Source organism: Balaenoptera acutorostrata, chromosome 3 (assembly GCF_949987535.1).
Source record: "Balaenoptera acutorostrata chromosome 3, mBalAcu1.1, whole genome shotgun sequence".
Classification (NCBI taxonomy): Eukaryota; Metazoa; Chordata; class Mammalia; order Artiodactyla; family Balaenopteridae; genus Balaenoptera; species Balaenoptera acutorostrata.
This window is the reverse complement of record NC_080066.1, coordinates 153481216-153494529: the sequence shown is the minus strand read 5'-3', so window position 1 is coordinate 153494529 and position 13314 is coordinate 153481216. Positions and strand designations below refer to the sequence as shown.

Sequence of the window (13314 nt, the reverse complement as noted above, 5' to 3'; positions counted from 1 at the left end):
TCAAAAGTGCTATGGAAATACAGAATATTTACTGTGCCCAGGAGGGTGGAGGTCATGGAAACTATCACAGAAAAGCATTTGTTTTTTTGTTTGTTTGTTTCAGGAAAAGTCTTGTAGAACAGTAGGAGCCTGCCAAGTACAGAAGAGGGGATAAGGTCATTCTAGACAGAATAACAGATATCAGAGACTTGAAGCAGATCCCGTGCTTAGGGAACTACCAATACACATGGCTCGAATTAAGATACACACAAGGTAGTGGTGGGCCTAGATGAGGCTAGATAGGTGGTTAAGGCCAACTCATAAAGGGATTTAGCATATTCAGCTGAATAGTTTGCATTTCATCCTGTAGGCAGCCAATGAAGAAGAGCAAAATACACTTTAGCACTGCATTTTAAATACTTTACTTACGTGTTTCATTTTTTTAAAACAATTTATTTTGTATTTGTTGTCTTTTCTTTCCTCCTTTCCTGTTTTCTATTAGAGTTTTCTTTATTTCTCTTTTTTTCCCCTCTACTGGTTTAGAAGGGGAATTTTAGCTTGCATATATAACACAGTTTAAAGGTAATTTGTTCTTCTGTTCTCTTCATAAACCGTACACAAACCTTACCACCCTTTCTCTTGTACCACTTTTCTCCCATCTTCCATTTTGTTGCCTATTTTAATTCCACCTTGTCTTTAATCCCCCTGGTAGACCTTAATTTTATAGTAAATGTTTATTTAGCTTAACCAAAATGTTTTCCATTCTTTGTTTACTATTGCTTCTTGCATCCTACTTATTCTTTGTGTTCAGTTTTCTTTTCACTGAAGTAAATCTCTTAAAAGTTCTTTTGTTAAGAGTCCAGGAATAAAATATCTTTGAAAACATCTTTATTCCACCTTCACATTTGCATGATTGTCTAGCTAAAAATAGAATTCCATATTCTTATTTATCCCTCAAGCATTTCAAAAATATTCTGTTACTTCTGACATTCTATTTTTGCTACTGAAGTCCATTGTCAATTTTATTATCATTACTTTGTAGGTAACCTGATTTTGTCTCTGGTTGCTTTTAAGATTTCTCTGTCTTCGGTGTTCTGCCATTTCCCTATGATATATCTTTGTGTGGATTTATTTTGATTTCCTTCTTGAGATTCATCTTACGTATTCAATTTGGAAAATATAGTTATTATCACTTCAAACATTGCTTCTTCCCCCCTTCTCTCTCTTGCCTCCTAGAAATGCTATCAGATGTCTACTGGACCTTATCATTCTATTCTCCATGTCTTTTGCCTTCTCTTTCATGTTTCCCATGGTTTTATCTCTCTGTGATGTATTCTGGGAAATTTCCTCATTTATCTTCCAGTAAACTAAGTTCACTCTTCATCTACTATTTAATTAGTTGTTTAACTTGTCCACTGGGTTTTTTATTTCAATGACTATTATTTTTTCCAGAAATTTTATTTGGCTCTTTCTCAGATCTATCTGTTCTTTTTTCATGGTGTCCTTTTTTATTCATTGTGGTTTCTTAACTCCTTCTTTAGCTCTTTCTGTTTGGAGCACAGGAAAATCCACATCAACTCATTCTATCATTTTTTCCAGAAATCTGAATTACTTTAGTAATATTTAAAAATAAAAAGTAGAAGATAGATTTAGTGGATAAGGTGTGGGATACATGGATATAGGAAAGATTTGAGGTAGAGAGCAGTTGAGAGGCTAGTGCACTGGTGCAAGTAAGACAGGATGAAGATTTGACTAAGTCAGTAGCAATGGGAATGGAGAGGAGGGACATATTTGAAACATAATCTAGAAGGTAGAATCAAGAGGACCTGGTGAGCAAGAGAATATAAAAGAGATAAAGGAGAAAAGATAAGTAATGATTCTGAGGGTTCTCACTCAGATGACTTAGAGGGATTGTGCCGTTGACAGAAAAAGGAAACAGAGGAGGAGAAGTACACCTGGCTAGGGAGTGAGATTATGAGCCTTAGTTTAGACACACTGAATGTGCCTTCAAATGGAGATGTCCAGTGGATGGACAGACTTTGAGATCTAGCACTTGGGAAAGAAGTCAGGGCTGTAGTATCTATTTGGGGGTTAACAGTATACAGTTGGCCCTTGAACAACATGGGTTTGAACTGTGCGGGTCCAATTATACTCGAATTTTTTTCAAAAGATACACACTACACTACTACAGGATCTGCGGTTGTTTGAATTCCCAGATGTGGAACCGCGTCTACAGAGGGCTGACTGTAAGGTTATACAAGGATTTTCTACCGCACAGAGGGTTGGTGTCCCTAACTCCTGTGTTGTTCAGGGGTCAGCTGTATATATTTTGATAATATCAGAAGCTGGAGAAGGGTCTAACAGACGTGTGATTGTTCAGGGAGAATATGAGGAAAAAAAGAGAGCCAAGCATGGAGGCTGTGGAACACCAGCATTCAGGGTGTATATGTTTTGGCAAAGGTCCGGAAAGCTACTGCTGAAAAGAAGAGACTGTAAAGGATGATTGAAAATATTTGGTCAGAGAAGGAGGAGGAAAAGCAGGGAAAGGTAATATTGCCACAGCCAAGGGAAGTTTTAAGCAAGAAGGGAATGGTCAACAGTGGCCGGAGAGTAAAGCCTGAGGAGTTGGATTTGACTGTCGGAGGGCACTGCCTGCCTTGTGGAATCTGTTCCTAGGGGTGGGCAGGGCGTCAGGAATGCAGGAAGGGAGAAAGGGGAGCTAAGGAGCCCTCTCTTTCCCGGACTTCGGCTACATACCGAAGAGATGGGGGCGACAGCTAAAGGTTAAGGGTGTCAGGAAGTATGGGGCAGGACACAGGTGGAGGAAAGGTTTTTGTTTCTTTTCAGATGGGAGAGACTTGAGCATGTTTGTAGTCTAAGTGTGAGAAGACATTTGAGAGGAAGAGGCAGCTAACGTGCCAGCTTTGGGATCATCTTGACTTTACCCTTCCCAGAATTGCCCTTTGATCAGACCACCTCTGCTTGGCTTTCAGCAGCGCTCTTTTCTCCCAACAGAGCTTATTTTCTCCAAGGCTCCTCCTCCAAATTGTCTTAAATCCAAGAGATAGGATCTGTTAGAATCTTTTATAGTAATTCAATCCTTAAGTATTTAACGAGAAAATTATAATGAAAACTTTTCCTAAAGTGACTTCAAAGAGTACTGGCAAGAAGTTTACCTCAAACTGAAACAAGGCTTATGGTTTCAGCAAGTCTTGATTATGTTAAGTCAGGCTGATCAGGAGAGATTTTGTTGATTCTGAAAGAAGCTGGAACAGTTCTGGTATCTTGAAGAAGAGGTAGTTACTTGGATCTAGCAGTTGAAAGATCACTAAGACATCTTTCTATGAAGTTCTGTCCTCTAGCCTAACGAATGAGCCTTTTAAATATTAAATTATCTAGCATTAATGTTCAATTTGAAATTGAACATTTGAAATATGAAATGAATAGAGAATAAGATCCGTTTCCCCTTCTGCATGCTTACAGACTGATGTTTTACAAGTCCCAGATATATAAGCACAAGAGAGAATAGCAAAGAAGTTAGGTTTGATCTGTATCCACACTAAACTTTGTTAGTGGGTCAGGTATTATGAGACATCTTTCTATTTAAGTTTGTTTGGGGAAATATGTGGCTTTTAAAAACTACATAGTATCTACCAACTAGCTCTTGGTAACTGTGCTCATTTATAAGTATGGTGGACTCGTCTGTAAATGAGGCAGAGAAGAGAATTTTCTTTTTTTTTTTGAAGTTTTAAACTTTTAAATTCTTTTTATTTTTATTTTTTTATCGGAGTATAACTGCTTTACAATGTTGTATTCTGCTGTACAATGAAATGAATCAGCTATATGTATACCTATATCCCCTCCCTCTTGGACCTCCCTCCCACCCCCCTCCCCCATCTAGGTCATCACAGAGCACCAAGCTGAGCTTCCTGTGCTTTATAGCATGTTCCCACTAGCTATCTATTTTATGCATGGCAGTGTATATATGTCAATCCTAATCTCCCAGTTTGTCCCACCCTCCCCTTCCCACCCCGTGTCCATATGTCCGTTCTCTACATCTGTGTCTCGATTCCTGCCCTGCAGATAGATTCATCTGTACCATTTTTCTAGATTCCACATATATGTGTTAATATACGATATTTGTTTTTCTCTTTCTGGCTTACTTCGCTCTGTATGACAGACTTTAGGTCCATCCATATCTCTACAAATGACCCAATTTCGTTCCTTTTTATGGCTGAGTAATATTCCATTGTATATATATACCACATCTTCCTTATCCATTCATCTGTTGTTGGACATTTCGGTTGTTTCCATGTCCTGGCTATGGTAAATAGTGCTGCAATGAACTTCGGGTTACATGTGTCCTTTTTTTTTTTTTTAAAACATCTTTATTGGAGTATAATAGCTTTACAATGTTGTGTTAGTTTCTGCTGAATAACAAAGTGAATCAGCTATATGTATACATATATCCCCATATCCTCATAACCCCTTCCTCTTGAGCCTCCCTCCCACCCTCCCTATCCCACCCTGCCCATTTTGAATTATGTTTCTCAGGGTACATGCCCAGCAGTGGGATTGCTGGGTCATATGGTGATTCTATTTTTAGTTTTTTAAGGAACCTCCATACTGTTCTCTATAGTGGCTGTATCAATTTACATTCCCACCAACAGTACAAGAGGGTTCCCTTTTCTCCACACCCTCTCCAGAATTTGTTTGTAGATTTTTTGATGATGGCCATTCTGACTGGTGTGAAGTGATACCTCATCGTAGTTCTTTAAATTTACTTTTATTTATTAATTTTTGGCTGCATTGGGTCTTTGTTGCTGCGTGCAGGCCTTCTCTAATTGCGGCGAGCAGGGGATACTCTTCATTGCGGTGCGCAGGCTTCTCATTGCAGTGGCTTCTCTAGTTGTGGAGCACGGGCTCTAGGCATGCGGGCTTCAGTAGTTGTGGCTTGTGGGCTCTAGAGTGCAGGCTCGGTAGTTGTGGCACATGGGCTTAGTTGCTCCACGGCATGTGGGATTTTACCGGACCAGGGCTCCAACCTGTGTCCCCTGCATTGGCAGGTGGATTCTTAACCACTGTGCCACCGGGGAAGTCCCTCATTGTAGTTTTGATTTGCATTTCTCTCATGATTAGTGATGTTGAGCAGCTTTTCATGTGCCTCTTGGCCATCTGTATGTCTTCTTTGGTGACATGTCTATTTAGGTCTTCTGCCCATTTTTTGATTGGGTTGTTTGTTTTTTGATACTGAGCTCCATGAGCTGTCTGTATATTTTGGAGATTAATCCTTTGTCTGTTGCTTCGTTTGCAAATATTTTCTCCCATTTTGAGGGTTGTCTTTTTGTCTTGTTTATGGTTTCCTTTGCTGTACAAAAGCTTTTAAGTTTAATTAGGTCTCATTTGTTTATTTTTGTTTTTATTTTCATTACTCTAGGAGGTGGGTCAAAAGAGATCTTGCTGTGGTTTATGTCAGAGTGTTTTTCCTAAGTTTTCGGGAAGAGAACTTTCTGAGTGTGGTTTAAAAAAAGTCTATCATGTTGTATTCTTAGGAAGCTAATTTTTTTTTTTTTTTTTTTTTTTTTTTTTTTTTTTTTGCCACACCGCTTGGCTTGTGGGATCTTAGTTCCCCAACCAGGGATTGAACCCGGGTCCCAGCAGTGAAAGCTCTGAGTCCTAACCACTGGACCACGAGGGAATTCCCAGGAAGCTAATTTATACATAGCCATTTCTAGGAGTAAAGAAATCCTGTGTTTTCTTATAAAGAAATTATTAAATGTGCCATATCTCAAAACAGTTTTTAACCTCCAGAGGGTAAACAAATTAGTAGCATGAAATAGTGTCTGCTTTAAATTTCTTTAGTGCTTTTGTAAATATTAACATCTGCAGGGATGTTACTATTGAAAAGGCTACCCTAGGGACAGAGATATGCAAAGGAGGAGAAATTTCTCAACAAAATGCCTCAGAGAGTAAGCTTTTTGACCTGAAGGGAATTGTCACACACAAAAAATGCCTGTGGGAACTAAGTGACTACTTATTTTTATGATATTTAAACAAGTGTTTTACTGAGTGCATAGTTGTATTGACGATTGTTGTGTATTTATTCTGTTTATGTGCAGTATTAAACATGTTCTAGCTAAGATTATAAATGCAAACAGACAGCCTCTTAGTGAGAAACCTCCCTGATATTCAGTTGAGGCATTAGGCTACCAGTTATATAACCTCATGAGTTGATGAGCTATCTCTGGAGAAAGCTTCAGTAGCTAAATACATTCTCCATTCAGTAAGAGTTCTTTGAGTTGTCTTGGTATTTCGTATTCAAAGTGCCTTACAACAAATAAATTATTTGCACCTAAGTGCTATATTGCTGGAACTCTTTTCTTCAAGAGGCATATTTTAAAGAAGAAAATAGGAATATTTTGTAAATTATCAAAGGGCAATTATAACATAGCAATCGATTAATGCCTGTTTTCCTTTTTCTCCTTGTAGGAATTTATTCAAGAACAAGTGGAGGTAAGCTTTTCTCTTATTTTGGGGTTTCACACAGAGACACCGCACACAGAAGGCTCCATTGTCCCATTTGCTTTTCCATTAACAAAGGATGTGTTTATGCATTAGCTACTCCAGACCACAGGAGGCATCCAAGGGACTTTGCCACTGACTGTCCAGAAGGTGTTGGCATCCCAAGCCTGCCATGGTAAGACTCTCGACACACCAGCTATTGAGTGCCTTTGCATGCTGTGCGCGGGCAGGGTTCAGCATTTATGAAAGAAGTAGAAGACACAATTATCACCTGCCTCTTGGAGGGTTCAGTTTAGATCAGGAAACAATACACTAAAAATGAACCCTAAAAAATTACTTTTACAAAGCAAAATACCACCATATATATTGGACCATAATGCAGACTGACTTATATGAGTGGAGGAGTAACTGCATTTTGAGTCAAGTTTTGAATGAGCTGAGGGACATGGATTCAGAGGAAGGGAGAGTTTACTACAGGGGAGGAAATAGCCTGTGCAGAGATCCAAAGGCAGAAACAAATTAGTTATATGAGGAGCAGCAAAGAATATCAGGAAATTAAGCTGGTGAGGAAGCATAGAAACCTAGAAGGTCACAGCAAAACCTTTAGACTTTATACAGAGGGCAAGAATCATTGAAGGTTCTTGAGTAGCGCAATATGATAAAATATAGAAAAGGGTATTGTAGGAACTTACTTTTGGGATCATGACAGCCACAGAATCCCCTGCAACTATCATTTGACCATGGTGGGGTGTCCACTCCAGACACCCTCCCTCCATTTGATCTCTCCCCATCAACCTTCTCCTCTCTTCACTTCCTGTCTTTTCTGGCTTTGTAACCTCAGTCCCTCATTAGTTTGTCTCCTATAAATATCACAAACTCCTTCCCCCCTTTATCCTATCTTTACTCCTCGTATTACTCCATCCCCAATTTCATCATCTCTGCCTTCAAAGTGTATCTTAAATGTCTCCGATGTGATCAGTTTCTACTGCTGCCTCCCTAGTTCTTGCCACTGTTGAGTCCTCTGACTTAGTCTCCCCACATCTATTCTGGCTCCCCTTCAAGCCATTCTTCCCTCAACACCCAGAGGAATCTTTTTGAAACATTCCTCTGAGCATGTCATTCTTCTACCAAAAACCTGACAATGACTACCCATTGCTCTTAGGATGAACATTTTATTCTTTACCATGGCCTGCAGGGGTCTTCAGGGTCCAGCCTCTGCCTGCCTCTCCAGTTTCTCACATCACTCTCCACCTTGCCCTTCACATTCCAGCCTGCTTCCTTGGTCTTGGTCTTGTGTGCTAAGTTCTGCGCTTGCCTTTCTCCTCTGTCTGAAATGCCCTTCTGCTCATTCTTCAATTAGCCATGTTTTTCTTAACCTAAGATCTCAGATTAAATATCATTTTGTCAAGAAAGCCTTCCCTGACCCTCCTAAACTGGGTTTGGCCTTCCGGTTATATATTCTTTGATATTCTATATTTTATAGTACTTATAATTTAAACTATTGTGTAACTGTTTGTTAAATGTTTGTCTCACCTGTTAGATTGTAAGCATCGTGAGGGTGGAGGGCATCCATCTCATTCACTGCCTGGCGTAGCTCCAACACAGAGTATATACTTAATAAATACTTGTTGACTGAGTGAATTAATGTATGCATAAAGGCAGTTTCTGACAATATGAGAGTTTAGAGTAGGAAGATTATGCTAGAAATAGAAAAAAGCAGCAAATAAAATGGACACTGTAGGGAAACAATTAGAGATCTTGGTGATAGATTGGCTCTGGATGAAAGATGACCTTGATTTCACAAACCTAAGAAGTAGGCAAAAATATTGCTCTTGCCTCTTTGAAAAAACTCTGAAGGCAAAATCCTAACAAGTTAAGGAATGCCTGCTACAGGGATTAGACAGACAGTGACTCCATAAGGAAAAGCTGAGTGCAGGTCGGTCCTGAAGCCAATTTCAAGCAGTATTAAAGTCACATGAAAGAAGCCTCAGAACCACGTTGCTCTTCCCAGATATTTGGCTCTGACCCAGGGCCAACACCGGTTTCCCACCATACACACCATACCCTCTTGTTTCTGTCTTTTGTTTAGGGGCCATTAAGTTTCATGATGACCTGAGCCTAGAGGAGAGCTGTCGCCTTATTGAAGCTCTGTCCCGGTGCCAGCTGCCGTTCCAGTGTGCTCATGGCAGGCCCTCCATGCTGCCGTTAGCTGACATTGACCACTTGGAGCAGGAAAAACAGGTAGAGCAATGACTAACAGGAGACTAGTTCCTATTAACCAGATGTAATCTGTCTTAATCCTTTCCCAATTACGAGAGTTTTGAAAATATGCATTGGAAGTTTTCTTGGAAGTCTCACCATTTCATCTTCTAGCTCAAATTCAAACTGGAGTTTAGGCTGAACTATCTCATTTTACATATGATGCCTTTGTATTTTTTAAGTTTACCACATGTACAGACTGATGTATCCTGAACATTTGTTGCCTACGGGCTCTAGGTTTGATAAGATGCAGAAGTTCTCTCTGGGGCCACAGAAGGTTGGTAGAAACACAGCAAATTCACTGCTGGCAAATGTAGCCAAAACAGCCAGTTGCTTGATAGTACTTACTGGAAATGGTAGCCATCTCCAGGGATCTCTAGAGTAATGATTTGAGGACCTTCAGGCAGGAAACCAAGCTTAGGACATTTTCACATTATGCTTTGGCCCTGATTGCTCAGCGGTCCAGGAACAAGGATGTGGATAATGCAATAAAGGCACCGAGTGGTTTAAACTAAAGAGCATTTTCTGTCCTTGTTATAATCTTAAATGAAACAGAACGTGAGAGCATAATAGGAATGTCTATGTTGCCGCTTTCCAAAATCTTTTATTTTGCTTACCTTTCCTGTCAAGGGCTATAAAGTCTTTTCTTGCATGGAGTTTTCAGGTACTAATGTTTTCTGACTCATCTAGTACATTTTACTCCATTAAGAACTTCTTGTTTCATATGACAGTGAAAAAAAGTGAAAAAGGTTTTGTTTCCACTCCCGAACAGATGTGCCCCTAGACTGAGTTTTCAGTCCCAGTTATCCTAAGGAAATCTATAATCTTTTCCGAATCCAGAAATTAGGAATCAAAACTGATTTGAGTAGCCATAATTAGGAAATACTTATATGCTCCTTGGCTTTTCATACTGCTAGTTGGAGTTATTCTCTTTCTTCCCATAGATTAAACCCAATCTTGCTAAACTTCGCAGAATGGCTCAGGCCTGGCATCTCTTTGGAAAAGCAGAAGGATGTGACACAGGGCAAAGCCTGCAGGCATCCGCGCCTCCTTGTGAGCTGCCATGAGAACAGAATTACTGTCTCTAAGGAACCGAAGGGTTGCTGACTGTAGGCCTCTGGGCAGAGTGTGAGCAGCAGGCACTGGCAAGGTCTTGACTGAATGGGCCCAGGGCACCAATCAGCATCTCCGTCTTCCTTGAGCAGATGATCCCTCCAGTTAAGTAGCCGGATGGAATTCAAGCCTAAAGGCAGTTCATTCATTGGCATCCATGGACACTGGAGGTTGCCCTATAATATCTACTTTTTGTAATTTATTTGGGGATAAAATCTAATGATTAATCGTCTGGTTGTCTGGTTGTTTGTGGGGGTTTTGGGGGGTGGGATGGGGGTTTTTGGTTTTGTTTTGCAATTTTTTTCCAGCCTCATAGTTTGCGCTGATGTGATCTACCTGATGCTGAACTCCCAGGGGTCAAGCCTGCCTTCCTAGACCTCCCACAGCCTGCTCCCTCAGCCCCTCCTTCCCCCCCAGCCTCCTCCACTTCCCTCTGCTGCTGCTTTACATTCTGTATCTCAGCCTTAAAGAGTTTCTCCACGCTCATTAAAAACGTGCCAGGTAGTCTTCCACCAGGCCTATAGTTGGATTATTTTAAGGATAAAAACGACTGATAAAGAGAAGCAAGGACCAGGATGGGATAGAGCAACTGTAAAGCACTGCTCCTCGTTCTTTGTTTTATTGCCTCCTTAAAACCCTTCAGGCAGGCGCAAGCCCACAGGGGGCGGTGGCTGGAGCTGGCGCTCCAGGCGGCCCACAGCTCCGGAGCCTCCGCCTGCCCAAGAGGGGAGCTGTCAGCTCCAGCCCCGCTCTGTCACAAGCGTGTTGATCATATGAAAATTCTAGAAACGGGTCCCTCGACAAGACATCTAAACATGTTGGGACTGGATTTGTGGGGGCTGTACACGTGGTGACATAATGAAATTCCAGATTCAAGTGGATGAAAAGGGGACGAACGTGGACACCAGGTTTAAGATTTGGCTGTGGTTCCAATTGCCTCCAGCCGGTGAGCCACCCCGTGGGTAAAAGGGAACCGGCAGAGGAAGACTTGACCATCAAAACACGAACATAGGGACTTCCCTGGTGGCGCAGTGGTTGAGAATCCACCTGCCAATGCAGGGGACACGGGTTCGAGCCCTGGTCCAGGAAGATCCCACATGCCGCGGAGCAGCTAAGCCCGTGCGCCACAACTACTGAGCCTGCGCTCTAGAGCCCGCGAGCCACAACTACTGAAGCCTGTGCGCCTAGAGCCCGTGCTCCGCAACAAGAGAAGCCACTGCAATGAGAAGCCCACGCACTGCAACGAAGAGCAGCCCCCGCTCGCCTCAACTAGAGAAAGCCCATGCGCAGCAACAAAGACCCAACGCGACCAAAAATAAATAAATAAGATAAATAAATAAATTAAAAAAAAAAAACCCATGGGCATAGCCAAGGAACTCTCCTTCCTCCTGTGGCTGCACTGTTCCCTGCTGGCTGAAGGTGCAGCCCAGGCCGCCCTGGAGGATGACACAGGGAAACAAGAACCCAAGGAGGCAGAGGCGGAGAAGAAAGGAGCCCTTGGCGAAGAAGCCTCTGCCAGGTCGTATCAGCTGTTTGCTTCCCCTCTCCCACAGTAAAAGAGCTATGGGATACCCACATGTTCTGTTCACAGTGTGGCTCAAATGCCAGCAAAATACACAGTTTAATTGTTCTGAATCCTGTGGTTTCTTTCAGCCCACATTTATCACCTTAACCCAGTTCATGTATATTTTGAATTATGTATATGATCTCAAAACTGAAATCAATAATGAAGTCTCAAGTTCTGGTAGTCCACGAAGTGCACAAATATCTGATTTCACCTGAATCTATTTTGGGGAAGATTACCAATAGAATGTCTTGGTCTGATCATTTGATAGGACCAATTATTGTACATAAAACATATTTGCATATATATAAAAAATAAAAGAATGTAAGACAAAAAAATAAACCCCCTTTCAGAGACTGATATTATTCATATCCCAAACCAGTAAAATGGTGAAAGTACTATGCACTTGTTTTAGAAAACATTTTTTTGTACTTAAGTATCTCTATGTGAAAGCAATCTTCATATCAAAAATGCAGCATTTATTCTTTCAACCTAGCCAGATATATTCTCTACACTTTTTCAGGAGATAAATGTTATTTTGGTCCCTTTCCAATTGTATCTTGGTTTCATTACATATGCCTAACTAATGGCCTCGTAATTTCATTTGGGACCAGGACTGATCTTTCTGCAGATGCTTGTTATGCCACTCTTAATCCGTACTTCCCCCACCTTTTTAGATGACTTGATTTCTGGTTAATAAGACTCAAAAGACTGAAGTCCTATAAAAGAAAAAAAGAAAAAGCAAAAAAACAGCTGGTAATGTTTTTTGCATCTGGGATGCCATACAATGAGAAAGATGTTGCAATGAGGATATCTACTTTTGTATTTCCTGACCAGCCTGCTCCCACTGGCCTTTGTAGCAAATGGAATGATTTTCTTCGTTTTTTAATACAGGAAACAAATTTGTGCTTACGGGAGAAAAATTCGTTTGCCGGCAGCCCTGCAGTGAATCTTACGGGAGTGATGAAGTAGTGCATCCACAGAAGGTTTAGGGAAAGCCTTCACTAGTTTTCAAGGGGAGCCTCGTAGATCCTTGTAGAATTACGTAATTGGAACCCTGAAGAATAGGCACCACTGGCCTTTATTCTTCTAAATATGTATAAGTGGTTTCATAGACTGGGAGGTCTAGCCTTACAAAGGAGGGTATTTTCAGGGGCTCAGCCTCCAGGCCCGGTGGGGTGCCGTGGCCTCTGGACCTCTGTCTCCCCTCTCCAGAGCTACATGGAGGTCAGCTGTCCTGGGAGGTTTTTTTTGTTTTTTGTTTGTTTGTTTGTTTGTTTGTTTATGGCTGTGTTGGGTCTTCGTTTCTGTGTGAGGGCTTTCTCTAGTTGTGGCAAGCGGGGGCCACTCTTCATCGCGGTGCGCGGGCCTCTCACTATTGCGGCCTCTCTTGTTGCAGAGCACAGGCTCCAGACGCGCAGGCTCAGTAATTGTGGCTCACGGGCCCAGCTGCTCCGCGGCATGTGGGATCTTCCCAGACCAGGGCTCAAACCCGTGTCCCCTGCATTGGCAGGCAGATTCTCAACCACTGCACCACTAGGGAAGCCCTGTCCTGGGAGTTTTAAAAATCTTTTTAGGTCAGACCAATCTGTACGATTAAAAAAAAGCATTACGATACTTCTTATATTAGGGTGATGGGGTGCGATTTCACAAGGTCTTGCTAATAATCTCAAACCCCTGTGTTCTTGAGAACAGCAGAGGACTAGAAAAAGTTCTCCAGAAATCATGTAACCAATCATCCTGCCCAGCCTGACTCTAGCAATGCAAGAGATAATTATCCTATCTTAATAATTTATGAACTCAGTAGCATGTATCAGCATAAAACCAACCAATTAGCCAGAAATATCTAACATTACTTTTATTGCCTGTTAGGGTTC

General features: G+C 41.5%; 1 protein-coding gene across 6 annotated transcripts in view; it reads left to right on the top strand.

Moving 5' to 3' along the window:
• The window catches only part of MLH3 (mutL homolog 3), a 28770-nt gene extending 18385 nt beyond the window's left edge, over nt 1-10385 (top strand). For all 6 annotated transcript variants that reach the window (XM_007184476.2, XM_028167058.2, XM_007184475.3 and 3 more), the window contains 4 exons: nt 6469-6492; nt 6598-6676; nt 8591-8742; nt 9705-10385. In XM_007184476.2, coding sequence (XP_007184538.2) covers nt 6469-6492; nt 6598-6676; nt 8591-8742; nt 9705-9827 — 378 coding nt within the window. In that variant the 3' untranslated portion in view covers nt 9828-10385. The remainder of the gene's footprint in view (nt 1-6468; nt 6493-6597; nt 6677-8590; nt 8743-9704) is intronic.
• The last annotated feature ends 2929 nt before the right edge of the window (nt 10386-13314 follow it).